The sequence below is a fragment of the Pseudopodoces humilis genome, chromosome 4 (assembly GCF_049639895.1).
Source record: "Pseudopodoces humilis isolate 2021_Gansu_Grassland_sample_001 chromosome 4, ASM4963989v1, whole genome shotgun sequence".
In the NCBI taxonomy this organism is placed as follows: domain Eukaryota; kingdom Metazoa; phylum Chordata; class Aves; order Passeriformes; family Paridae; genus Pseudopodoces; species Pseudopodoces humilis.
This window is the reverse complement of record NC_142203.1, coordinates 32,562,135-32,589,374: the sequence shown is the minus strand read 5'-3', so window position 1 is coordinate 32,589,374 and position 27,240 is coordinate 32,562,135. Positions and strand designations below refer to the sequence as shown.

Below are 27,240 nucleotides of genomic sequence, written 5' to 3'. Positions count from 1 at the left end.
AAGAAACTGGTATTTTGACTACAGGATAGACTGAGGAAGATACAAGTCTTTATTTATGTTAAAACAGGATTGTATTTCCTGGATTAAGTATGACTGGAGAAATGTATATGGCTAGATTTTGAGTGATAGCAAATGAGACTTACACTAGAAGAAATTTGCCAAAGTGAATAGTGAGGGGATTTTGTGTTGTGGAACCTCTCCTGGGAGGCCTCTGAAGGCAGGCCAACACCTATAGGGACTGTTTTTTGTGCAGCTAGTCCTGCCTGGTGAAAGGGCAGGACAATGAAATGGTGGCTGCTTTCAAGGCAGCTTACCTGGGCCTTGATAGATGTGAGACCAAAGAAGCTTGATCTGACCAAGTCTTCATTGTTCATTTTGTTTCTGACACGCATTACCCGTATGCATCAGCTGGCAGACCCTATCAGCTTACCTTTCCCCAGGAATTTTGCTGAATAGCAGTGTTTAAAATCTGTGGCATAACAATATGGCTTCACCTTATTTCATTATTATTTACTATAATATTCCATTTTATTGGCAAAACTCCTTGTTGGTCTGATATTTTCCAAGTAGAGGACTGTTTCTCATGATTAACAGATAATTAATTGGTGGGAGAGAAAGAAAGGGGAAAGGAACATAATTGATAATATTCAGTCCATTGCTCATTGCTGGCAGGTAACTAATGGGGAACTATGGGTGTATCAGGTGTTAGTAATAGCTTGGCTAGAATATGTTTCGTGGAAACCTGTTCAGCTTCACACTGCATATGCCGTGCTTCAGAGTCAAGAATTGTTTTCTACCCCTTCCCACTTCTGCCTTCATTCTGGAAACTCATTTCTCCTTTTACCATGATGGAGATACAGCAAAACCTGAAAGTAATCCACGTAGTAATACAAGGTAGTCAAGTACTACTGAGTAAACCATCTTTTTCAAGGATAGGCTTCCCATCATTCCATGGGATGTGTCCTTGCTCTCCACAGTGGAAGGTAACATTTTTGTCCTTCCTGCCTTCTTCACCATCTAGTTGCCAGGGCTTGGTGCTGTCTGATGTGGTTGCAGTTACATGTGGGCTTTAAGGAGGGACATGGTCATCAGTTTAATGCAGGTTGACCCAAAATATGCCTCATCAGTTTGCTGGTTTATGACAGTTTATGTTTTCACCTCATCTACGGTCTTCAGCATCCAACCAACCTGACCTGAAGCTGCTCTAGTTTAATTTCTCTATTCCTTGCAGGATTTGGATGTTTTGTTCATTCCCCTCCTACTTTCTTACTGTTCTCTGTAAGGACCAAAATGAAGATCATAAAACAAATTTTGATTAATCACTTGATTATATACTGCAATAGTTCACACCTTACCCCTGAATATCCCTTCCAGCCAACCCCTTAATGCTCTTGCATCTGACAGGCCATGCAACTGGAAGGAAGGTAGATATGTCTGTCGTTAAAGAGCTAAATTCCTCATGCAGCAGCCTGAAGAAGACAGTTTGGTACAGCTCTGCAGTTCTGCCTCCTGTCCACACAAGGAGCTAGGCTTTCTGGGTCTGCTGTCTATTCCAAAAAAAGGCCTGAAGTCCAGCAGACTTTTCCCTTACAGTCATAACTTCCCTTAGTATTGCTTCCTGGTTTGGTAGCTGCAAGTGGAGAGTGAAGCACCAGAAGAAGCAAGGCATCAGCCAAACCTCCCAGTTAGGCAGGCTGTGTTTGTGCCTGGGAGGCTGGAGAAGAGCCCACATACTAAGGAACTGCTGCGTTCAGTTTCAGTCACGTCTGAAGAGACTGGTTTTCTCTGTCACTGAGGTTGTCAGGTACAAGTATTTTCTTGATGAAAAACAAAGCATTGCTTTGAAAATAATCTCTGTGGTGCTAATCTTTATTTACATATAGGTATTTTGAGCCCCTGGGGTTCTTATTCTCATGGTTTCTTTCACAGCTCCCACAAGTAAAGATTGCCTCAATATGAAAAGAAGAAGAGAAAACTCAGTAATCATATTGCAACTGCAAGAACCCTAGGAAAGAAACCAACCCTGTAAGACAGTTGATTAAAACCACAAGGACTGGCAACATGGTGCCAACAAAGCTACTTCTCTGGAAATCCCATTGATTTCCCATTCTGAGCTGCTGGGCAAATCCTTCCCTGGTTTCAGACTTTCACTTTTGATTCACCTTGCTAGGAAGAAACAGGTTACTGATAATAATTTTTTGTAGATGTTAGATCAGCAGCAGAATTAGCCACACTGCCCCATCTCTGGCAGAACTTCTCCTGTTCAGCGGTAACAGGGGTTAACTGAAACATCTCATAATCCATGATTGCTGATGTCTCATTGCCAGGAATGGAAGAAGGAAGTAGGAAGATCTTTACCCTTTGAAAGAGAGAGGGAGTCAGGGGACCAGTAGCTGGCCAGGAAATCCCTAAACAACAGCCCCCAGTTTAGTATGAGGGGTAGTCAGATCAGATCATAACAGAGGCCCCTGATGATCCTATGAGGAGTAGGAGGCAGACAAAAAGCAAGGCCAGGATCAAGTTGCAGGCTGGGCATTGGCCCTCAGCATTGGTGAGCCAATGGAGGGGAGCTGCAGCAAAAGCAAGAGGTGCCCCACTGTTCCCTCAGCACTGCAGAGCAATTTCACTATACACTGGAGAGGAAAGCCTATCCTTGGCCAGGGTTGAGATACAGGTGGCAGCTGCCCTGCTGTGAGGCAGTGAGTTGGTGGGGTTGTCCTCACCCTGTGCTCCTTCATGTTGCTGCAGGGCTTTCAAATTTTTTGAGGACCAGCTGGCTTCTCAGGGTGTCTGTTGATTCTTTGAGCTGCAGATAGAGTGACCAGAGCCCATCAGGAATGAACTGCACAACCCTTTTCAGAGAAGCTTAACATGAGCGTGCTTCTTTTCTTCTGTTCTGTTTGCTTCAGCCAGTCACTACCCAGTGACTCCTGGGTAGTGTTGATCTTGATAAAGATGATGGCAACTAAGTACAGACTGCATGACCCAAGCTGTCCCTGACGTTATGGGAAGATTCAGGAATAGCCACAGGACAAGTGGGTTCCTCTGGATATTACACCTGTACACAGATGTCTCACCTGGCTCCTTGTAGGTATCTGCCATAGTTTCTTTTTCAGTCTGTGCTTTCAGTACATTTTCCTGAAATACCTATGCTTTGTTGGAAGGGATGTGTCCTTCAATCTCCATTGGGGTACTGCCTTAGAGCAAGCCACTTCTCCACATAGCATGTGAAAAATCACAACAGGAAGACCCTAAAGAGTTAAATTTTACCAAGTACCAAAATTTAGCTAAAATAAAATAATCCAAATGGGAAAAGGGAATCAACTTGGGGATTAGTCATTACTGAGTAGGATTTACAGAGGAGTAAAAGTAGTGTAAAAATGTAAACTAGCTTTGCATCCACCCACCATACCATGTTTGCTTGCTGAGAAACACCAAGCAAGAATGAGTAGGCACATCATCTGATATACTGCAGCTAAGGTCCATGGGTCAAAATAATCTAGCAAAAGAATGACATCTCAGACAGCAGGTGTACATGCCTGAGCTGGAAAAGGCCTACTTACAAACACAGAGCACACTGGTCATTGGCCACCAAGGAGTACCACAGCCTTTGCCCAGAGCTCTGTCTGGAGATCTTGGTATTGCTCATGGGCCATTTCCTGAGAAAGGGATGGTTGCAATCAAAAATATTTTCCAGCCAAAGCTGTACTCTAATCCTTCCTGTTGGCACCAGAAAGATCATGTACTTGCCAATGGAAAGTACTATAGCAATGAGGTTGTGGACAGATGTGCTCCCCCATGGAAGACTCTTTTCCCTCGGATATGACCTTTTGCAGTAAGGAATGCAGATTAAACCGCCTGTGCCCTAATTGCATTTTCCTGCTCTTCTCTGAAAGCCCATTCCCACTAAGCCACAGTTCCTTCCCAACAAAAGGCAGCTTTGCACATTGCCAGTGCACAAGGTTTTGACACTGTGCACAAGAATGATGATTCATTTGGCAATTTTGAGGATGGATTTCATTCCTCATTGTTCAAAGACCTTTTACTTTCTGGGCAAACACAGTCTGATAAAGAGATTTTAGTATCTTGGCTGCTCATGGTCTATCCTGTGTCTCTTCCCATAGTCTTAAGAAGTGCCTCTCCTTTTCTTCTGACAGCTAAATCAAACCAATCTGGCACCCTGCTTACAGCCCCAGCTTTGGGAGTCACATGAGCATGGAAAAGTCCTGGTTTACATTAACTCTCCTTCACAACAAGTCTCATATTTCCTGAAAAAAATTCAATATCAGAGACCCCATGCTTACTGCCTTATATGCCAAAAAAAGGAACATGACGAAACCAGCTGCTGAACTCACATTCTGCTAGGTTTTGTATTTCTGAAGCAAGGTTATGCTTTTGTTCAATTAGCTTTTTAAGGTATGGTTTGTCAGCCCTAGTGCTTCTCTTTTCCCCCTTCCTTCCTACTACTGCCCGTAAGTCTGTTTCTTCTCCCTTTTGTCTTGCTTCCTTCCAAGCTCTGTTTTCCCCTCCCCTTTGCATGACTGGGGAAGTTTCTGCTTTCTTACTTCTGTACTGTATCTACCTGCATGTTTAGTGTGACACTTCTTCGTGGGAGGTGATGGAAGGATAAGGGAGGTCCTTCCACCTAAGACCTCAACGTTGGTGCTGCAAAAGTAAAAACCATAAGCTCTAGAAAATGTGTGAAGTTTTAGATACATATTCCCCCTAATTTAAAAAATATAATTATGCCAAGCCATCTGTTGCTAATGTAAAAAAAAGATGTAAATAGATGATACATAGTGTACGGAGTGTCACATGAGTGCTCCATCTGCTACGGGGAAAGTCACTGCTCCCCAGCAACAACATTGGGTGCTGAAGTGCAATCCAGCATTTGGAGCAGCCTTAGGCTTTCCAAAGGCATACCCAGATCCAAAGGCTGACCCAAAAGAAAAACAACTCAAACAAGAGTGGATTGGTAGATCTCTGTATATCAGTCTTTCATCTCTTTTTCTGACAAGTAGCAATAGTGGCTTCATGAAGGACAAGGTAAATTATACCTTTACATTCTTATTTCAGATTCTTTGCAAGCTCAGGGATCATGCTCTCCTAACTCCTCTTTCCAAGGTTTACCTGGCAGACAGGAGTCTAATAAGCTGTGTCTCTCTACTTAACAACATCAGAATGTGCCCACAAATGTCAGAGTAATTGGGCAATGAATTAGCAGATGAAATGCAGCTCTGATGAACATGAAGTAGTGGGCATGGGGCAACAGCAATCATTTCCATGGATGTTTACTGATGAACTCCATGTCAGCTTTTGCCACTCAGGAAGAGACCCAAGAGCTGCTGTGAATGTTTTGATGTGCTCAGCAATGGTTAGAAAAGGAAATTAAAGGTTGAGAATTATGAGAGAGGTAAAAAAGGTAATGTAATCCTGGTGCATGTAGCCAGAGAATTCTCACTCTTCTTCACTGTGAGCCCTCCACGTAGTTCTGGTCTCCTGTTGCAATCCTTCTCCCCACAACAGTCTCCCCCCATCTCAAGATGGGACAAGATGTCCTGACAGGACAGATCAGACTCCAGGAAGCTGGAAGTAGAGCATAGTTCTTAGCCTGGACACAGCAAAGGTACTAGGATCCTTAACCTGCTAAGCAGAGAAGGTATAGTAGAGATCTTAAAAAAACAGGACTCTGATGGGAGATGTGACAGGAAAACCACTATTCACCTCTTCTGATGCCACCAGGTGTGGGTTACACCACAGGGAGTTAGCAGAGAAGTTTCAAAATTCAGAAAAAGGATGAGCTGCTTCACAAGATGCACAGTGTTACCCTCTGCTGACAGTACTGGTGATGTTAAGAGTTTGTTCCCCAAAGCTTCTAAACAAACCTGTGGCATGGAACCTATGGCAGTTCCATAAGAACTGAAAAGCATGGAAGCCCCAGAATAACCTTCCCCTCCAAAAGTTCCCAAATGCTTGTCAGCAGTAGATGGAGGAAGATCCTTTATCACGCCATACTCTTTTCCGAGTTGTCTGCTGCTGACAGCCAGGGAGCTGTGTCAATGGCTCCACAGTCTCACAGGCCTTGAAAAAACAGTTTTGCAGAACCTCATGCTATGTTTCCAGCTTGCAACAGTTTTGGGACAAAAAGGGAGTGCAAAACAACCCTGTAGGAAGCACTGATAGGTTGAGAAAACAATCTTCATTCCCAGAGTACCATCAGCCCTTCATTTCCAAGTTTCTCTTGAATGGGTGTGAGGTAGAAGCCTTTGAAGGGCAGGCTTTTCCCCTGTGGGCACAGCTCCTACGTGTAGCTCAGAGATGGAGAGGATGGCAATAACACAAAGAGCAGGGCAGGTCATGGTGGTTGGCCCCTACACTGGGGCCACCTACCCTGTGGTCTCCCCCTGCCCACAGCAGCTACTGAAGGAAGGAAACATTATCCAGTTCAAAGATGCAAGGTGATTCCTCAGGGGCATAATTCAGCATTCCTCTTTCTTTTCAGGTGTTGGAGTGTATCATCCAACACCTCTTCATTTCCAAAGAGGCCAGGAGGCTTCACTTGAAGGGTAGAGTAGTACATGAGCAGTTTTTCACCTCTGAACATGAAGGTGATGTCTGACTCAACAAGGATTTTCACTGCAAAAAGATGAATGGAAGAAACCTGAAAAGAAACCATCCAAAGTCTTCTGGGAGAGAGGCAGTGGGGTGAAAGGAGATGCCCTTGTGATCTCTGCCTTGCCAGAAGCCCGGACTTCTTGCTCCAATGATGCTGGGGAAGACACAGTTACATCAAAACACCCACCATCTTCTGGGGCCAAGGCAGCTGTTACCACCAGGGTGAAGCCTCCTCTATGCTACCAAATCTGTCTGAGAAAGCAGGATACACATGAGGTTTGTAAACAGCAAAACCAGGTACAAAAAAAAAATGGTGTCACCAACTTGACACCAACCCAAACATCTGTCTGGTCCAGACAAAGCCTGAGTTTTGCTATTGCTCAGAATAAAGCATCACAAAAAATATTTTCTGCCTTTTAAAATCTGATTCCTTGAACATTAAGGGGCTCTAATTCTGCCTTTGGTGGGAAGGGCATGACCTGCTCTTGCATCTTGCTCTTGCATCCTTATCCGGTAACAAAGGTTCCCAACTGAGTGGATGATGAAAAACCTGATGCCACAGATCCAGCAGAAGGTAAATGCAGTTTGTTTGACCATGCAAACTGTGAGGTTTGGAAGTTCAAGATGGAATCAGGAGCTGGTGCCAGCTGTGTTTGCCTCCCCACCCCAATCTCTCCAGCCAAAGCTCAGCTTCTTCTGCAGATGTGGAGCAAGAGAGACACCACAGGAGAGCCTTTAACCTCCCTGTCCCTGCCTGGAAAGCTGCTTCTCAGAGGTACAAGCCAGCAGATGAGAGGCAGGTGAGCTCAATGCTCAGAGGGCATTTAGGCACGTGCAGACTGGCTGTAACAGGCCCCCTCTTGTTTTTCATCTTTTACAACTTCTTGAGAGGCCTGAATGGCCCTGATTTTGCATTTATGTCCTTTACACTGCTGAGCAAACAAGCAGGGCCTTGTCTCCACCAGACTTCTCCACCCTTTGTTGGCTGCCTTTCAGTTATCTGCCCTAGTGCATTGCAGGCAAATATTTGCTCTGTGGTCTCAGACACTACATCACTCCTGTTTGCCCAGGTTCTCACTTCAGTGCCTTGAACATTGTGCTTACTCCACCCAAACCCTGGGGTGACCGAGTCACAAGGACACAGCTTTGTGTGCACTGCTGTCCTTTGTGTCCTCCTTCTCTGGCACTGGCAAACAAACAGGTCAGAGATGTCCAGGCTGCCAAACCCACCTGCAGTCTTTAAAAAGTGTGTCCTTGCTTGGGGGTGTACCAGCCATAGTCAATCCACCAGTAAGCACCAGGAGGCGAACAGAGGGGAAAGATGCCATGCCTGCTTTTTGTGAACCTCTGTAAATGCTAAGCTCCTGTGTTTAAGTTTGCAGTGACTACCATCTGCTGCAAGCCCAGATGTGTGGAGGCTTGAAGTTTCATTTTTTTCACCTGCAGGTGCCTTGCAAGCAGTGCAGTCACTCGGAAGGGCTACATTTAATTATGTGTGTAGTCTTCTCCCATTGGACTGTGCTCCCATAAGGACACACATGCTACATAAAACTATTAGATGTGGCCAAGGGGAGTGTTGTGCATGAAACAAACTGGAAGGCTACCTAGGTCTCCTTGTCTAGGCAAAATTGTCCAGTTAAGGCAGGTGCAGGTTCATCCTTCTGGTGATTCTCTCAGTGGTGTGCCCAGTTTGGCTAGGTACCACATACACCCCCTGGGGAAGCCCTGACTTAGACCTTAAGGAGCAAGAACAAAATGGAGCTCCCTATTGTGTTCTGTTCTCTTTACTTAGTTTTTTTTCACCTCTCCTAAGCTCAAAGCCAGAAAAGCTAAAAAGTGTTGCCAGACCCTTTGTGTTAGAAAAAATGGGGCAAAGATCCCTGAAGTGCTCTCTATGTGTCCTGATAGCAAAGATTCTGCATCTGGAGAAGTTTAGGCAGGACTAAAACCAGTGCTAATCTAGATCATGAGGAGTGTTAGAGTGACGCAGCAGCTTTGCAGAAGGCCCACATGGCTTTAATTTGGGAGGTACCAGGGAAGAGCCACACACCAAAAGGTCAGGCAGCAGTTGTTGTACCAGTTGTAAGCCAGATGGACCCATTCTGCTGTGGGATGCCTTCTCCAGGGAGGTGCTGCTGCTGCTGCAGCAGCATGGAGCAGTCAGAAGCAGTACAAAATTGTATCTATAATGCACTAGCCCAGCTGCCAGAACCACAGTGACCAGCTCTAACAGCCATGGATAGATGCAAGAAGGAGGGATTTGCCTTCCTGGAGCTTCTTGCAAGGCTGGTGTGTGCAGAGAGGAATCAAAGTATGTGGTTTTAATAGAGAAACACCAGCATAAAATTTGACAAATTCTTCCGTTCAAGCAATTTGTCTTTCTTTTTAGCCAGAATAATCACTTCACACCAAGTCAACCGAGAAAAACAGAGAGTGTCTCCTGGTACTGGCTGTCAAAGCTCAAGTAGCAATGCTAATTTTGAAAGTAGAAGGGAAAGGGAATGAGGTCAGGAGGCAATTGCCCATTGATCCCATCTGCATGGCACTAGGCAGACACTCCCCTGGGCCTCACTTTGCAAGTCTGTCATTTCCAGAAATGACAATGAGTCACATTTGCCCCATGTCTCATTTAAAGAAACTGAAAGAATTAACTGGTAAGGAACTGGGAAAAGCTTGTTGTGAGTCATGATATCAGAGCCACAGCTGCATAGGCACAGGAAAGCCCACATGGCTGTTCCCAAACTGCAGCCCAGGGGCAAAAATGTCCCTTAAAATCTCCAGAATCTGTAATCAGTGAGAATCCAGCGCTTTCAGAAAGGCAAGAGGTGATCCAAGGGAGATACTGAGGGTTCAAGATGTTCAGTGGCATAATGAGATGTCCAGTCATTTGTACAGCTGGTTTTGACTGGGTTTGTCTTCACCCACAGTGTGTGCTCTCAGGTGGCCTGGAAACAGGCTTCAGAATAAGTCATTAAGAAAACATTGTCCAACACCCACAGTCGCACTGTAACAGAGACATTATAGGTGAGAAGGGAGAGTTGTTAATTTCCTGAGTTCAACCAAGCTGGCCAGCACGAGTTAAATCTCCATTGCTCCTCTAAAAGTTATGGTGATGAGAGAAAGATACTGGAATACATTCCTTCCCAGTCAGCTCTTACTTAATCTGAAGTGTAAATGCTGGAGAGCCTTGGCCTGTGGCAAAACAGCAGAGGTAATCTGGCACTTCTGCTGTGCTTTCTTAATTACCTTCAAGTTTTGGGTTTTCTAAAGCATGTTTTGGAGAATAGCAACAAGTCTCCCCATGCTGGTGTTTTGCCCCAAAGTATTTACATTAGTCTCAATTTTGTGTAATTTTCTGTCTGGGATTTTTCCTTCATTTTCTCCCCTATTTAAGCCTGCTAAACACAGAAACCAAAAAGAAGGGAGATCCAAGACCTCCCTAGAACCAAGGAGAAAATCCACAAAGACAGTTTTTAAGGCAACATTTTTGCTGTGGCTTTACTACCCTAGCTCTGCCTGGCCCAGGGAAGCAAGGCTGTGCTGAACCTGCAGGTTCATGACACTCACCTTAGGCAAAGGCTCCCTCCCTTCTACAGCTGCAGTTGTCAGTCAGTTTATTAGTTCACTGAACTGAGACCTCCTGCTTTTGTACATTGACAGGTGAAACTGTGGAGGATAACATGGTATGCAGTCTCTGTCCTCTCTTCAGGAGGGGGTATTCGGTTTGCTGCACAGAAAAGTGCCTACACACACCTGGGCAGGAAAGGCAAAGAGAGGGAGGGGAGCTGGGAAGGCTGCCAGCTGCAGCCTGAGGGAGCAGATGGAGATGCAGTTGTTGGGGTTAGAGAAATGCAGTGAGTGGGAGGCACCAAAGGAAAGCTCAGCCATAGAGAAAGGATGGAAACGGTGGAAAGGAAGAAAAAGTTCTCTTTGCAACTGTCTATAAGCATCAGGAATTCCAGAGCATTGGGAGGCTGTATTTGGTTTACATGGCAAGGTTCTAGTAATGGGGGCACTACAGAGATGGCTTCTGTGAGGAGCTACCGGAAACCTCTCCCATGTCTGACAGAGGCAATGCCAGAGGGTTCCAGAATGGACCTGCCACTGGCCAAGGCCAAGCCACTCAGAAATTGTAGTAATGACCCTGTGATAATATCTTAAAACAGGAAAAAAGTTATTGCAAAGAATTAACTGTGGCCGGAGAAGAGAGCAGCAAGAATGTGAGAGGAACAACTATGCAGACACTGACAGAGGTGAGGAAGGAGGTGCTCCAGGTGCCAGGACTGAGATTCCCCAAGCTGGAACAAGTGGGTGCCTGAGAGGAGGCTGTGACCCTGTGGGAGGCTGCTGCTGGAGCAGGAGGCTGGCAGAGACCGGTGGATCCATGGAGAGAAGATCCTACACTGGAGCAGGTTTCTAGTAGGACTTGTGACCCTGTGGAGGACCCACAGTAGAGCAGGGGAAGGACTCCTCTCCCTGAGGAGAAAGCAGCAGCAGAAATAACATGTGATGCACTCACCATAACCCCCACTCCCCATCTCCTACTGCACCACTTGTGGCAGGAGGTAGTGAACTGGGAAAAAAGTTTAGCCTGGGAAAGTAGTAGGGGTAGGGAGAAGATGTTTTTAGGATTTGTTTCACATATTTCTCTGATTTTGACTGGTAGAAAATTCAGGTGAAGTATGTTTTGCCTGTGATGGCAAGCAGTGAGTGATCTCTCTCTTGTTAGATCCTGAGTCTTTCCTTATGTTTTGTCTCCCCTGTCCATTTGTGCTTTGGTGGGCACCTGGCATCCAGTCAGGGCCAACCCACCACAGAGGTCCAGCTGTTTGATGAGGAATAGAGTAAGACAGGGGCATGGCTATTCCACTGGAGAGTGCAGGCCATGGGTAGCTGGAAACCTCCTTCAGGGCTAAGATATGCTTAAGGCCTCTCAAGCAGATGTCATAGTTGCAGTCACAAACCCATTTCATGTTCCTTTCAGGTGGGCCCTGGATGGCAGACTGAGGTGATGACTGAGCTGTGTGATATTCTGCTCCCTATGGAAACTGGACCTGTTCTACTAAGTCCAAAGGAAAAAACTTGTTTGATTAAAGGAAATAACACACAAAAAATGACCAAGAAAATAAGCAAAGGATGAACATTCTACCCCATACGTATCTACCTCAGCTAGTGTGGTGTTCAGAGCTGCTGCTGTGTTGGAGGTTACATGATGCTGTGGCTACAGGTGCAGAGGTGCTGCCAGGTCAGAGCACAGCAGGAGCCCTTTTAACTCAAAAGTATGGCTCAGAGAATGGCTGACTCTAGGTGCCTCCAGAGATTACTAAAAGCCACAAGGTGATGGTCAGAAATTACGTGCTCTGGTTGCCTTATATGTCTTCTCCTGCAGCTCCTGGTCTGGGTAGCTGGATACCTGAAGAATGAGCTTTGAGACACCCTCCAGAATTCAACCATTACAATGCATTACTGTTAGCAGTCGTATCATGGGACATGACATGTATCCAAGGTATCTGTGACCAGCCTTTGCAACTTGGAATCTCAGGAATCAGACCTCCAGCCCTGCTCACCTTGCTGGCCACAGGCTGACACCCATCCAACCACCTCCTTGAACTGATAAATCCATCAGTTACAGTCATCAACTCCCCCACCTGCCCTGAAGCTGGGTCTTTCTGGGGCTGACATTTGAGAGTTGTAGCAAAAATGACAATGGCATGAATTTCAGACTTGGTAGAATGGCTCAGAAGATGAAATATCTGCCCATATCTTATAATTTATACTTCCTGACCAAATTTACAGTTGGTGTGGGGGAAACCCAATGCAACTTGCATGTCATATCTTCCACTTTGCTATGTCACACTGGAGAAAAGGAAAACGTAGAAATTACTTGAATGCAGAAACAGAAAGTAACCAGTTCACATCAGGACAAGTGAGAGAAGTTCACAGCTTTTGTGTGTCACCTGCTATTTGACTTCTGGTAACTTATGCATCTGCCAGATCTACCTGAACGACCTATGCCAGAACCTCAGGCACACTGACTGAAGGGAAAGAAATAATAGGCTGCTGAGAACAACAATGGGCCTTTGCCTCCCTTAATCTGGAAGATGTGCAGGGCCCAGGAAAAAAATTTTGAGTTTGCTGCTCTGTGTTAGAACTGTGGTTTTGTGCAAGGGCCATGTCTGTTTTACTTCTGCGAGGAACTCCAAGACAGAGAGGGAGAAGAAAGGGAACATTCTCAGAAGAAAAAAGAAAACCTGAACACAATCCTGCAGGTTATTCAACCAGTGCAAAGCACCCACTTTTATTCCACACCCTCTGGATAATTAAGCACAATCAGTCTCAACTATCTCCTTTCTGAGCACTTCTGAAGGCACCATTCTGAGACACTCAGAGCTAGAGGAACAAAAAGCTTAGAGAGAACAAGTAGACTAGTCCCTATACCACATATTCAAAACACTTTTCCTATGCTCCTAAGTTCAAATTGACATAGAAAATTAAGAATACCCTCAAACATCTATAAAATCATTAAAGGCACACACCATTTTGTTGTTCTACTTCCCCTCTGCAATTCATCTGGAAAGCATGAAGTTTATTGCAACAGTGCTACAAAGTTTCCCATGAAGAAATCTGTCTTTAGTGGAAATCTGCAAGAAATGGTCTGACTAGCATGTGTGAAACACAGCCTGAAGCCATGCACAACATGGAGATTAAAAAGCATTAAACAACTCCCAGAGCACTGAAGAAGGCACGGTTCACATTTAGAAGTCACAGTAATCCTACACCGAACTGGTCATAAACCTAAGTGCCAAGACACAACAGCTCCAACAAGTGTGCTTACAGCTTCCTTCCCCTCCCCCAGCTCTGTCATGGCTCCGAAATCCTAGCATTCGTTATCTTAAACCAGAGAAAAATCATTCCCTCTTACTGTTTCTTCAGTGCCAGACCTGGAACCCACGCACTCTAGAGAAAAGACGGGGTCCAGATGCGTGTGAGCTGGCACCGCCGGCACCGCCGCGCTCCTCAGCTCCCACTCCAGCTCGGCATCCTCGCAGCCTTCTCGGTGGGGCTTGGCACTCACTCCGCCCAGCGACACCGCTTTGAAAGGATGCATCCGGAAGGCAGGGCTGCCTTCCCAGAGCACGGGAGCTGTCAGCTGGGACTTCGGAAGTGTTTCCAGCACGTGCGGATGTTTACCGAGTAGCTCTCCTTCGGGAATCTGTCAAGATGTATCAATGTGCATTAAGAACATTGATCATAAGAAAGAAAAATAAACGCCTTAATTCAGCAGATTTACTCCAGATGTGGTTCAGAACAGTTCTATTTGCAAAAACGTTTTACTGTGACTCGTTCTGTTGAACCACAGAAGTCAAAATATGGGTAACTGGAGACCCATCCCACAGCGCTGATGACTCTAGTCAGCTTTTCTTAGCAAGGGCCTGAAATCTGATATCAGAGCTGGCTGCAACTGCACTCATATATACAGGGAATATATCTATATATAGAGATATAGATAGATATATATATATCGATATTGATACATATCTATCTATTTATCAATAGACAGACAGACAGACAGACAGACAGACAGACAGATAGATAGATAGGGAAGTTATCCCAAAGAACAACATTTTTACAAGAAGTTCGTCCCTCCTTGCACTTCGGTGTGTTGACACAATCGAAGGAATCAGTGTATCAAGCACGATTTAAAAGTACTTTTTAAAAGCCCAAATCTCTATGCCTTAAGCCGACTTTTAAATTTCTTGCTGAAATAATAAAAAACACAGCCAAAAATATGAATATAAAGCAATTTTAATTTTCCTCTAGATATTTATATCAAAGAAATAATACTCATGTCCAAGTACTGTACATACAATATCTTCCTTATAAACTCTGTGGTTTAAAACACATGTACAAAATTGCACATTGCAGTTTGCAAAAAATCATAAATACATTTTTGCATGTAAACAATTCCAGCACAAGGATCAATGTTATACATTCCAAAATGTCTAAGTGTCTGCTCACAAACAAAAACAAACAAAAACCCCACTGTGATCTCCATAAAGGTCCTAATGTTACAAATCAATCATTAACAGATTTCTAACTGATGTACTACACACAGGGATACATAAATGAGCACAAGGCAAGTCGCCTTTTAGTCATAAGTACTTAAGACAGAGGCTTGGAATACAATCCTGCTGCCATTTAAACCCACGGTATCCATCCCACAGTATTTAGTGGTAGCAGCATTGAGTTAATTTTTCCAAGATTGCCAATTGCAGTATGCCTTACTTTCAATTCTCAAACAAGTTGGCTACCACTGAACAGTAGGAATTTTATAATTATTGTAAACACAGTTATCACTGTTGTATATTCAGTAAGTTACAGTATTCTCCTAAACACATCACTAAATTAAGAAAATGTTTTACATTTAATCAAGTGCAAGATGCCCACTAGTATTGTCCACTTTGTCTCAGAAATAAGTATTTTGAATATAATACAATTAGTAAAAGTACTGTAAAAAATTACAATGGACATAATCCTCAGTTGTATATTATTAAGCCCTGTAGCTTGTTTACATTTTAAAAAATCACCACATCAGAAAAAAGGTCTCAGAAGTGTCCTTTAAAATCTCTCCTGACCAAATCCAGCAAATGAGTAGCTACTGAATTTTGTTTCACTACTATCTCTGTCTGTGTGCAATGCCCTTGCCAGCATACCTGTTTAAAGACTTCACAAAATCAATATCCATACAGAGTTATTTCTTTTGTTGTCTGGTTTGGGTTGCTTTTGTGTTTTTGTATTTCTTTGGGTTTTTGTTGGTTTTTTTTGGTTGGGATTTTTCAATCTGTTCACATGCTGCAATTTTATAAAATTCTACCAAAAGCAGAAATTTTTGAAGGGTTTCTCAGAGGCTTCCTCTGTGCCAGCTAATTAGTAAGGCAGAATAAGAAGGTACATAAATAAGAAGGTACACATAAACCCAACTTAAAAAAACCCAAGAAAGGATGTAGGCAGACACCCACCCACCAATTAGTTGCATGTAAGCTGCTGGAAGAGCAAAGCCCAATTTGAACTTCTTGGCTTCCACCTTTCATTTCGAAGAGCTACCCTGAAGGAGAAAGTTTCAGTGCCACGCCTGACGGCCCGCAAAGAACCAGCATGGATTAAAGAATTTAGGAAGCAGCAGTTTGCTCGCACTTCTTGGGACAAAAAGAGAGCTTGGGGATGCTGGTGGTGACACAGCAGGGAGGGGATTCTTGCCCTTTACAGGAAATCCTTTTTTCTGTTAATCAGCATGTGGCATGAATCCCAGTAAAGACCACAGAACGTGCGTGATACCACCAGCAGCCCCAGCCCATGATATTACAAGGTATTGTGATTACAGTAATGCAGATCATGGAGAATTTTCTGCATCACAGAAGCTCAGCAAGAACCAGAAACCACCAAGAGTTTTCAAAGTTGAGTCCCATTGCCCAAGAGCTCTCCTTTATCTGATGTGAGTTAGTTACTCCATTGAACTGATAGAAAGACATACTGCACTAAGGGTGATAAACTTCATCTTTCCCAGTCTGCACCTACATGGAGCTACTCCTTTCTAAGGGGATCTCTCATGAGTCATACAAGATTAGCCATCACAAACACCACACAATGAGGGCACACGTGTGGTCCCCCAAACCTCAGATTGATATTTCACTATAGGCAGAAACTGCAGGAGCAACAGGCCAGCTTTAGATGAGCCACTACAGGAAAGAGAAACTGCCCTGGAAGAATGTGCTACAACTCCACAGATGGAAAAACACAGAAAGCTGAAGAGCTACTTCACGAAGACTTACTTAGCGATACAGACCCAGCTGCCTTTCCTGGTAAGATGCTGCACAGGGAGTCTAAGAATTACCTTCAGATATCATAAAGTAGAGGTAATCTAACAGATTCTGAGTTTTAAGGCCAAGGAGGCTCAGGGCCATTCACAGGTACTGCAACCTCTTAATCTCTCCACCCTTCTCCCCCTTCTCCCCTTTTGACCTTAAGAAGCCAGTGTATACCTACTCCTGATTAGAAAGAGTGTGAGTGGCAAAAATCAGTGGCTACATTTTGGCGTGCAAGAGGCCTATGCAGACTTGCCTATCATTTTCTATTTAAAATTCAGGAATTGCACAATACTATATTGCAACACTTACTCCCTTCCCTTTGTCCTGTACAAAGTAGCAAAGCACAACAAAAGCAAAATCACTGTTGGGAGTGTTTAGATTAATGGCTCACATGTCAGAACTGCACTAAGCCTCTCTGTAATTAACACCACTTTGCAATAAAGCAAAACAATTCTCCAATATATACTTGTGTTGGGATTTTTGTTTCAGGTTTGGTTTTGATTCTGTGGGTTTTTGGTTTGGTTTAGGTTTTTTTCTTGGAGGGGTGGGTGGGACAGTTAATGAAGCCTGAATATTTAATCTGTTACATGAGGAGGAATGCTCAAGGGGCTCGCAAGAACTTGTTTTGCTGCACGTTGAGCAACACCACATGGCAAAGCCTTGAAATTAGAGCAAATGCTTGAAGTTACGAAGGGCGTAGCTGCCTTTTGGAGCTCGTCCTTCATGGGCTGCATTTTATTAGAGAGCAGACCTTTGCATCACTAGTCAGCACGCAGATCTGGGCTTTACTTGATGACATTTCAGTACGGTGGTTGCCATGGCTTTAAATAAATAAGAGTAAGTGTGAAATCACTAGTCATCAGGTCAAACAGGGAGGGGCACAGTTTCTAAAGAAGAGACATTTAGAAGACAATTAAGCAGTAATAACAAAACAAAGTTTAAAAGCATTCTGAACAGCAGACTTAATTATCTGCCACTTAAACATACAAAAGACATTACCATTAAATACTGTTTCAGAGATAAATATTACTTTTTCCTCGTATTCTGCTTCTTTTTTTTTTTTTCTTCATGCTGGTGCTGATAACTTTGACTTTCACCTTTAACTATATACCAGTGGGGAAAGGAATGAAGATGTAAATTTTATTAGACACAATTGGCCTGCTGAGAAAGTGGTATCATACCACGTTGACAAACTGGCTTGTATACTGGCAGTGATTTCACTTATAGGGTGCACACAAAGACTGTAAAAAATCACAAGGGTCTACAATACCATTTGAGTAACTGGCACAAAATGGTTTGGGTTGATAAAAACACTTTGGCAGCATTTTAGGAATCCCTATTCTGAAGGTATCATCTAGCAGACCATAAATAGGTGTCCTAGCTACTTATGGCCATAACTTATGTGACATTAGACGTCACAAGAACATTTAACTCCCTAATAGTATTTCCTCACTATTTCTGTCACCCTGTCATGAAGGATGTTAAAAGACAGAATGTTAAAAGTTAGAAAAATCAAAAAATTCAAACTCTGGCTCTACTTGTGAAGAACAGCAAGTTATACATCAGTATCTCCTACTGCTCTCTTTCCATAGTTGTTACTAGGGAAAAAGAAGGAGACTATCCAAAATACACTCTCTGGAACAGAACACTAACTTTATTTGACACTTCTCCATTGCTTGTGTCCTGTTACAAGAAAATCTGAAGGTTTATGAAACAGAAGTGTGGGAAAGATTGTCAAGTTCAGTATGTTATCTTCCAAATTACTCAGCATGTACCAGAAGACTATCTTTAGTTAGTCAGTTAGTTAGTTATTAAGTTAGTTTAAAACTGTTAGTTCTTAAAGGTCAATTTTCCATATGAGGCAGAAGGGACACATCCCTTGGGGCAGCAGGAAGCTCTCCGAAGAGGACAAGAAAATGGTATCAACCACTTCCTCAGAATTCAAGCTACTGGTCATGATTTTTCACCTGTTCAGTCCATTGTTTAAGAACAGGGATGCAGTGAGAACCCTGACTCTTATCAGTATCAGTTTTCTTCATCTATGACAGAAGTAATACCACAGTCGTACAACCATTGATTGCAACTGAACAGTTGCAAGACATGCTTCAAGGTACTTATTAGAAAGGTTTTCAAATTTAGTCAAATAAATTTTGAGGTAAAACAGGACCCAACCTAAAAAAGTAATTTGACTTGCAAAACCAAAACACAGACTGCGACCAAAGACTTTTTTTTGCTCCCTTTAGTATGGGATGGAAGTCTGCTACTGATCTCCATCAAGAAAGCTCTCCAGACTGCATGGACTCTATTCAGGTGACTTACAATTCCACTCATACTTGGTTCTTAAGTAAGTAACAGTAGTAGTAAATCTTATCAGCAGTGTGCTAAATAACAGAATCTAGCAGTGTATTAGTGCACAGTGAACTGGTCATATCTATTATCTCCATGTCAGCAAGGCTTCAAACCCAGCCATCACTTCAAAGCATTCCTACAGAAATGGTCGGTCTTTAGCCAGAACATTTACTCCTTAAACTATTGCAGACCCTGTTTGTTATTAGTACTAGAAATTGAGAGCAAAGCTCAATTTACAGCTAGCTATGCTATGGATAGAGAGACTTTTTGAAAGCAGACAAAAAAGCAAACATCATGTAGATAACTATTTAAGGAGACTCCTTTAAAACATTATTTATGATAATCATTTCACCCTATAGTAAACTACTACACATTAACTGCAGCACTTCAGATAACATTAAGGCTAAATGTGACTTCAAAATAAGTTCTTCTTTCATGTTAATTGAGCATTGCAAAGCTTGTCAGTCCTCCAATTTGATTGGAAATCTAAAAAATCACCTTGTGATCACACACAGAAATGCAGCTTAGTCTTCTTCTGGAAGAATTTGACCACAACAAAAGCATATGAAAAACCCCATTGTGTACTGCTGCAGCTAAGAAAATCACAGTTCCTTCCTTTGGCCATCCCCTTCTCTATGCATGCTGGTGTCTACTCACAACACCTCAACATGCATTTGCAGGTATCTGTGCCTCAGAAGAATTAGTTCATAAAGGCTGGATTTGCTGTTTCTTCCGTCAGTCCTCACTGACTTGAGAGGAGAGTGCCCAAGAAAGACTCCAGCACAAGAACTTGTGTCCCCTGCAGACACAAGATCAAGATTCACAGTTTTTACATCAGTAACGCACTTTTGTCAAGACTACTCAGCTGAAAGTTGCATTTCAATACACAGCACAGGTGTGAAGACACAGATCCTAGACTGGCTTCCTTCCTCCCCACCACTGTTTCCCCACTGGGACCCTTCAAAGACATCTAGAGCAAGGCATTCTGATTGACCTGTATGAAGCCAACTGTTTCAACATCCAAGCAGAGATCCAGTTTGTGACTACGTTGATGCAGAAAGTCAGCCTTCAGGTATGCAACAGCTTAGGAAAAAGTGCTCCCAGATTAAAACAAACAGCAAGGATCAATGCTCATAGCAAGGCAACCGGCTGGCTCCTTGGAAAGCTGCTTTTTTATGATTTATGTGTGTACATTTCTAGACTCTTTTAGAAACACACAAACAACAGCAGGCTCTCAGCTGTGCCCTCACTGTTGCAGCATTTCTCAGAAAGCTACATTTAGCTTGTCACACATGACCAGTTCATGGGGAAGCTGCTTCTGTCCCACCTCCAAGCTACTGAGTCGTTACGAAGAGAGAAGTTTCACAGCACAAACAGCTGCAAGACACTTCACAGGACAAAAAGAGACAGATCTCTGAAACACTGGAGAGGAGTAATTATGAATTACTAAAACCTCTTGTCTCCCATAATGTCCCATAAAGGCCTGAGTCTCCATACATTCAGATTTAATTCAACATCTTCATAGTAAAGTTGCACTATGTGCAGCAAGATAAACAAGTTTCTTACAAACTTTAGATTCTGCACTTTGTCACAGGAACATTTATCATTCTTCATCAGATACACTAAACCTTGATGAAACTCTACAAGTGACCGTGGTGTGAGAAGGATGAGAGAACATTTGCAGAATTACTATGCACTGTGGAACCTTCTGCCCAAGATTTTTTTCTGCTGATACAGGTCTTGACAATTACTGAAAGAGGGGAATCCCTGACAGACTTTACTGTCCACCTCTGCTGGAAGATGAGCAGTTACTATAGAGAGTAGTGATCAAAAGTAGTGACCAACAAGCATCAAAACAGGCTAAGAACTCTTCAACACTCATTCTTACAGTAAAACTCCAAACAAAAACCTGGAAAAATGGAAGTGATTTTGTACAAATCAAATACGTACACAGATATGTCATACTTCGATTTGTCTACTTGCTAAACATAGACACTTGGACAATCAAGTAAGGAAAGAGCAAAATTATCCAGCAGCAGCTACAGCTGCATGTATGAATAAATGAAAATGTAACTCATTGCTTTTCCTTTTTTAACTTGCACTCCAGAAGCGGGATACATAAAATGCATCAAAGAATGACTTATGTTACAAATAGATGGGTTTTTTGCTCTTCCATATTCATCTCAGATATAGAAAAATTTTCTCTAAGAACCTACTGGATTCAAATATTTAAGACTCCAGTTATGGCAGCCAAGATAACTATTTTCAGCACAACTAGTAATTCAGACCTGGCACTCACCTGTACTTCAGACGCTATCAAACAATACTACTAAGTATTTTGGGAAGCATCAATGACTTATATAACTGATTACAAGTTAGTTGCCAAATAAATTTCCACTTTAACATTTGCAAAGTGCCGAATGCCTCAGGCCTTAACCTGGGCAGGCCACTCCTTTGTCAAAGGTGAAACAGAGAGTAAATCAGATATTTAAAGGAATGAAGGATGCCTCATGACTCCTTCTTCTGTAAAGACATAAATACAAACCAAGATAACAGAGAACTGTCGTAGAGCCACCCTTGATCTTGAACACTGCACAGCAGTCAGCAGTGACTACTGACATACAGTGAAGAGTCCAGATGTGTTGAGATATTTACCTTTTGGAAAACCATCAAAGTCTTAGAACAGAAAACATGACCATCACCACCAGAATTGCTCCTCACCATGATCAGGACTTACCATGTCCAAACACCCATGCTTCTCAAAGTATACAAAATAACTGCTTTTGGAAGGGCTCTCTAAGCATACCAAACGGGCTCGACCTGGAATCCCTTTAAAAGTTTTGCGAACAACTCACCAGCTACCTGGACCTGTCTGGAGACCTTGTGATTCCGACAGACTTCACTACACTGGGGACCAAGCCAATCAGCTTTCTTAGCAATGGCATCAGTCAAGTCAGTGTTTTCAGTGGCTTCCTTGCACTCACATCAAGCAGGGGCAGATCTGATGGGGGCTCCACTCTCTGCCCAACGAAGGAGTGAACAAGTTTTCTCTTAGTGAAAACATTCCCTCTCCTATTTTTCAAGACAGGAAAGAACTGGTAACAATTCAAATAAATCAAAGCCATATATGAATCAAACTCTTTTGCTGTAGCACCTAAATAAGAAGGCACTTCACATCTAAACCAAGATACCGGTTCAAGCACATTCAAAAATTGCTGAGCAAAAAACAAGATGTGCACAGGAGCAAGCATCCAGCAACCAAAACAGACAAAGGAGGAGACTATTTAGTCTCCAGAGCATATTACACCTGGGGCAAAGAAACAAGGAGGGATGTTTACTTATCATGGGTTCACATCTGGAATAGAAACCAGATTGGAAGGACATGAGGGTAGGCTGCACATCAAGTCACACAGTGTGAGTCTTGGCAAGGATTAGCAAATAGCGTGCACAAGTATAACAGAGCACGGTAGTTTTGAAGGATGAAGAAAAACGCTAAAAAGCACTGAGCTAACAGTGAACATAACTGTTTTATTTTGGGGTTTTAATATTTTTGTTTGCTTTTTTGGGGTTTCGTTTTTGAGGGTTTTTTGATTTTTTTTTTGTTTTTGTTTTTTTTTTTTTTTCCTTACAGTAACACACAGCCAGCTTGCTTGGATTTACTGAAAAGGAGCTATATGGATGCAAATAATATAAACAGTCTGAAAAAATTCTACCCAGTATCTATCTTTTAACATCTCACAGTGACCAAAGTTTTGGGCAGAAAACCAAAACCTAAAAGACAAATACATTTAACAACAAACTGAAGAAAAAAGGCAGACAAACTAGAGAAGCCATATTCAAAGATTTAGGAACACTGCAGGGCTAAAAGTCAGAGTATTGATACATTTTAGAAGACAGGAACAATCAAGTCTGACAGCTGCAGCAGGTAAGTACTCCTGAGTCTTTTTATATTGGTTTAAAGTGTTAGGTGCTTAGGCTTTCCACTCAAGTATCTGCAAAAAATGCAGCAACCTCTAGCAGAACCAGTCCAAGCGGGAAAAAAAATCCAACCACCCCAACACTATTCTCAAGTTTTGGTCATGTCAGTGTTAGATTCTGTTTCTTAGCCTAAATGCTAGATAAAAAAAAATGCATTTATGAAGGTAACCAATCACTCTACAGAAAACACCTTTATTTTGGACAACTCCACTACCAGAACAGCAGCATCTGGCAGAGAACTGTAGCTGCCAGCCTCATTAGTAATCTCTCATCAGTCACCAGGGTAAGAGAGCTGGCCTGTCACCACTTCTACCACTGAACAGTTGTCAGCTAGAACAGGAAGCAGGCTATCAAAGAAGTTCCCACATGAGGTCTTAGAGATGCTGGGGGTGAGACTGCTCTTGCAGAAAGTTCAAACTCAAGTGAGGTAATGTGGGGTGGTTTTCAGCTTTAACATTACCATGCTGAAAAGGGGGGGTTATTATAACCCTGCTAGACTACAGCCCACTAGAGCCTTGCCTGTGTCTGAGAAGGGGAACTGCAGTGATTTCTTGTGCCTAATGGATCCTCCCATGTTGCTTGGATATTGCTAATTTATTATGACCAGAAATTACGAAGTAAGTAAAGACAAAGTATTGCACAGCTGCATTTATCACTGTCCTGTGTTCTACCTCAAGATCTTTACTCAGCCCTACACTCATTTACAAAGACAAGGACCAAAGTAGAGGTGCTCACCATGTAATTTCTTATGATTTTTTCCAGAATTCCTTAAAAAAAACCTCACCTCATCACATATAAATTTACTGCGCAGATGCAGTAAAGCATCTCACATCTACCAGGCAGCATTGCCTCTCACTAGAGAAAAGTGTTAAGTGTGGGGGAAAAGAAGTTTTTCATCAGTTTCTCCAGACTTGCAGCATCTTTGCAGATGGGTGATGACTACCAAAGTAAAAACCATATTTTTCACCCAGTTATTATATAACAAGCAGTGCTACAGATTGTATGCAGTATGGTTCAGAATGCCCCTAAGAAGTCTTTAAACCTAAAAGACCAAAATATTTTCTTATCTGCTTACAGTATTTCTAACAGCAGAATGTACTGTTACAGGCAAACATTTCAACCATCAAAAAAGGCTCTGGTGACATGATCGAACAGTTATACAATGATTAATATGGCTTCTACCTAATTTGCATATGCATTAAGAAAAGAAATACCCTCGGAACCATCTCAGCTACAGTAGCAGTGTAACTACGCACTCTCATATAATTTCATACATGTGCCCAGGAACAACTATGCACTAAAAAGAAAAGGTCATACACTTGATTTCTGCAGCTCAACTTTCTGAACAGATAGCACTCACATATCCCCAATAAAAGCATGAAAAACCGTGAGTCTATCCCATTCTTATTGGATTTCAAATCATCAGCTGTAGCCTTCAGGAGAGGTAAGAGATCCAGCTCCTGAGTGGCTTTAACAGATCTGAGCAATTGCTGTACACATAGAGACGTCTATGCCGTCTTGGCTCCTCATATGATTACCCCTTTTCACCAGCTGGCACAGACACTTATCCCCATGAAAGATTTGCCTCTGAGTTCAAGCAGAGTTTTTAGCACAGTTTCAAGGAAGGAAGAGGGCCCCACACTGCAGCTGGATCTGCTCAGGAGAAGCCCTGCCTTCCCCCAGCGGCAGGGCCGGCCCGCGGCCTCCGCACGCAGGGGCTTCAGGTGAGGTGACAGTCACACTCCGACAGACCCTTCCCACCGCACCATTGCCACAGGGCTCGGCAGCGCTGCGCTAGCGGCTATGCTCAAAACACACAGGTGCAGCAGAAGCGTGGAAGGCAGTGGCACCGAGCAAGGGACCTAAAGCTTTCAAAAACTTATTGAGGATTATGTCTAATCAGAAGAAATAATTCCTTTGCTATACTCTTCTACTAGTAAATTCTCGACAAAGAAATAAATCACACCAATTCTTCCCAACCAGTAAAACACTTCACATTCTAGCATCGACTCTTTCTGTCTCTAGAGTATTGCAGAAAGTTTTTTTAGAACAAAGTAGACCAAGAAGCAAGATATACAGATTTCTACTGAAAAATAAATCTAATTCTCCATAATATTTCTGTGATTTATTCAAACAGAATACAATGGAATTACCACCTTTACAGCTAACCCACCCCAAATTTGAGCCCTTTCCTGTATAGCACTGAATTGTCACTATACCATGGAAAGAGCACACACTACTGGAATGTACACAGTGAAGGAAAAAAACAAACAAAAAAAAAAAAAAAAGTAAAGCTCTTTTTGCCAAAGTAACCATTTTCTCTACTAACGTGTTATCTAGAAAAATAAGGTCTAGGCAACATCCAAAAAGTGTTCAAGTTTCAATAAATAACTACCAATGCCCCAAGTTCGCACTGGCACAAGAAATATGGAGCATACAGGTTTAGAAAACTATTTTCCTATGACTGAGCCAGCAATGCGTTTCAATCTGCTTAAGATTTACAACAAAAATCATTTCCCTCCAGGGTTCGATTTGAAAATCAAAGCCATGTAAGTGCAAGAGCACCCACACAGCTGTCTTAACTCTCAATGGCAAATTAAAGCTCTAGAGAAAGACAGTATTTTAAAAAAGGTTCTTTATCAATACCAAGAAAATATACATAGCCATATTATGTTTTAAATATATATATACACGCACATCTTTTCAAAAGGTACGATTCTGGCTATTTTTTTTTTTTTTGAGTTTGAAAAGCTTATCCATTGCTATACAGTTCAGTAAGGTGTATTAGGAAACACACGTTTTATATCCCCCATGAAAATAAAGTTGAATCTTTCTGTAAACAGTAATTTTCTTATTTTCGGAAATCTCGACAGACCTCAAGTACTTCACTGAAAAATTAACAACCACCTGCCCCAGAACCACCCACGGAGACCCTCGCTGCTGAATGCGACATCGACAGAACTCGGGAAACGCTTAGCAACACCCGGCTCCCGCAAAAAAACACCTTCTCCGGGCGTAAATAAATAATAATAATAATTAATAATAAAAATAATAATAATAATAGCAGAAGGGCGGCGGCAGGCGCGCACCTTGCCCCGCGGTGCCCCCGGGCGGGCCGGGGCCGGTAGGGTGTCCCTCCTCAGCAGGCGCTGGTCTCCGGCGCGGCGGCGGCCGCCTCGGGGGGAGTCTCCCGCGGCTGGGCGGCGGCGTGAGGAGGAGGAGGAGGATGCCCGGCGGCGTTGATGTGGCAGCCAGAGGAGAGGTGGCTGCGGACGCGACCCTGCAGCTGGGTGACCTGGGCGCGGAGGAGGTTGGCGGTGGCGGCCAGCTCGGCGTTCTGCCCCTTGAGCGCTTTCACCTTCTCCTCCAGCCGGGCGATGCGCTCCAGCTTCCGCCGGCGGCACTTGGAGGCGGCGATGCGGTTTCGCAGCCGCTTGCGCTCTGCCTTCAGCCGCTCCTGGCTCTCCGCGTCCAGCGGCGACAGCGACGGCGGCGTCGGCGCGCTGCTGCCGCCCTCCCCGCCCGCCGACGGCGGCACTTCGGGCACCGTCTGCGGCTCCTCCAGGGACCGTGCCGGCGGCAGCCGCCCGCTCCCCAGACCCGCCGCCCCGAAGGCCAGGCCCGGCGGCGGCGGCGGGGCGGAGGGGGGGGGGGCGGCGCTGCCCGAGGGGCTCAGCGGCCCCGCGGGGTTGAAGCCGCTCAAGTTGGTGTAGACGGCCGGAGGGTCGGCGGCGGCAGCGGCGGGGGCTCCTGGTGGCCCCGGGCGGGCGGTGCAGCAGGGTCCCGGCGCGGAGAGCGGCGGCGGCGCCGCCAGGAGCTGGTTCTGCTTGTGCAGGTCGGCCAGGGCCTTGACGAAGCCGTCGGCGAAACCCTCCTGTTCCTGCGTCACCGGCTGCCGGTAGAGGAACGGCCCCGCCGCCGCCGCCCCGCCGCTCCCCGCCCCGGGCGCCGTCGGCCCCGGGCTGCCCGCGCCCAGCCCAGCGCCCCCCTGGGTTAGCAGCTGCTCCAGGTCGGCGGCCGGCGGCAGCTTCAGCAGCGGCAGCTCCGCAGCCGACCCCAGCGCGGCCTCAGGGCCGCCGCGGCCCGCCGCCGCCCCGCCGCCGCTCCCCGTCTCCGCGGAGCCCGCGGTGGGCGGCGGGGCGGCGGCGGGCGGCGGCGGCAGCAAGCGCAGAGGCGCCGCGCTGCCGCGGGCGCCGGGAGGGGGACGAAGGGCGAAGGGCCCCGGGAGCGGCGCGGGGGCGCCAGCCGGCAGGCCCCGCTTCTTCCCGGCGCCCAGCAGCAGCTCCTGCCCCGCCGCCGCATCGGCTCCAGGTCCGCCGGCGTTACCGAAACCCGGCAGCGGCACGAAGTCGGGCAGCAGCTCCAGTCCTTCCTCGGGATAAAACGGCGCCTCCATCTTCACGGCGGATCGCCCGCTACGCCCGCCGCTCAT

General features: G+C 44.5%; 1 protein-coding gene across 3 annotated transcripts in view; it reads right to left on the bottom strand.

Moving 5' to 3' along the window:
• The window catches only part of LOC106628594 (uncharacterized), a 31,627-nt gene extending 4,387 nt beyond the window's left edge, over positions 1 to 27,240 (bottom strand). Inside the window, exons 1-2 of one of the 3 annotated variants that reach the window (XM_088053941.1) lie at positions 25,898 to 27,240; positions 13,538 to 13,828 (exon numbers count right to left, since the gene is read on the bottom strand). In XM_088053941.1, the coding sequence (XP_087910067.1) occupies positions 25,948 to 27,240 (1,293 nt within the window). In that variant the 3' untranslated portion in view covers positions 13,538 to 13,828; positions 25,898 to 25,947. The remainder of the gene's footprint in view (positions 1 to 13,537; positions 13,829 to 25,897) is intronic. The other 2 variants (XM_088053942.1, XM_088053943.1) reach the window with 2 other exon arrangements.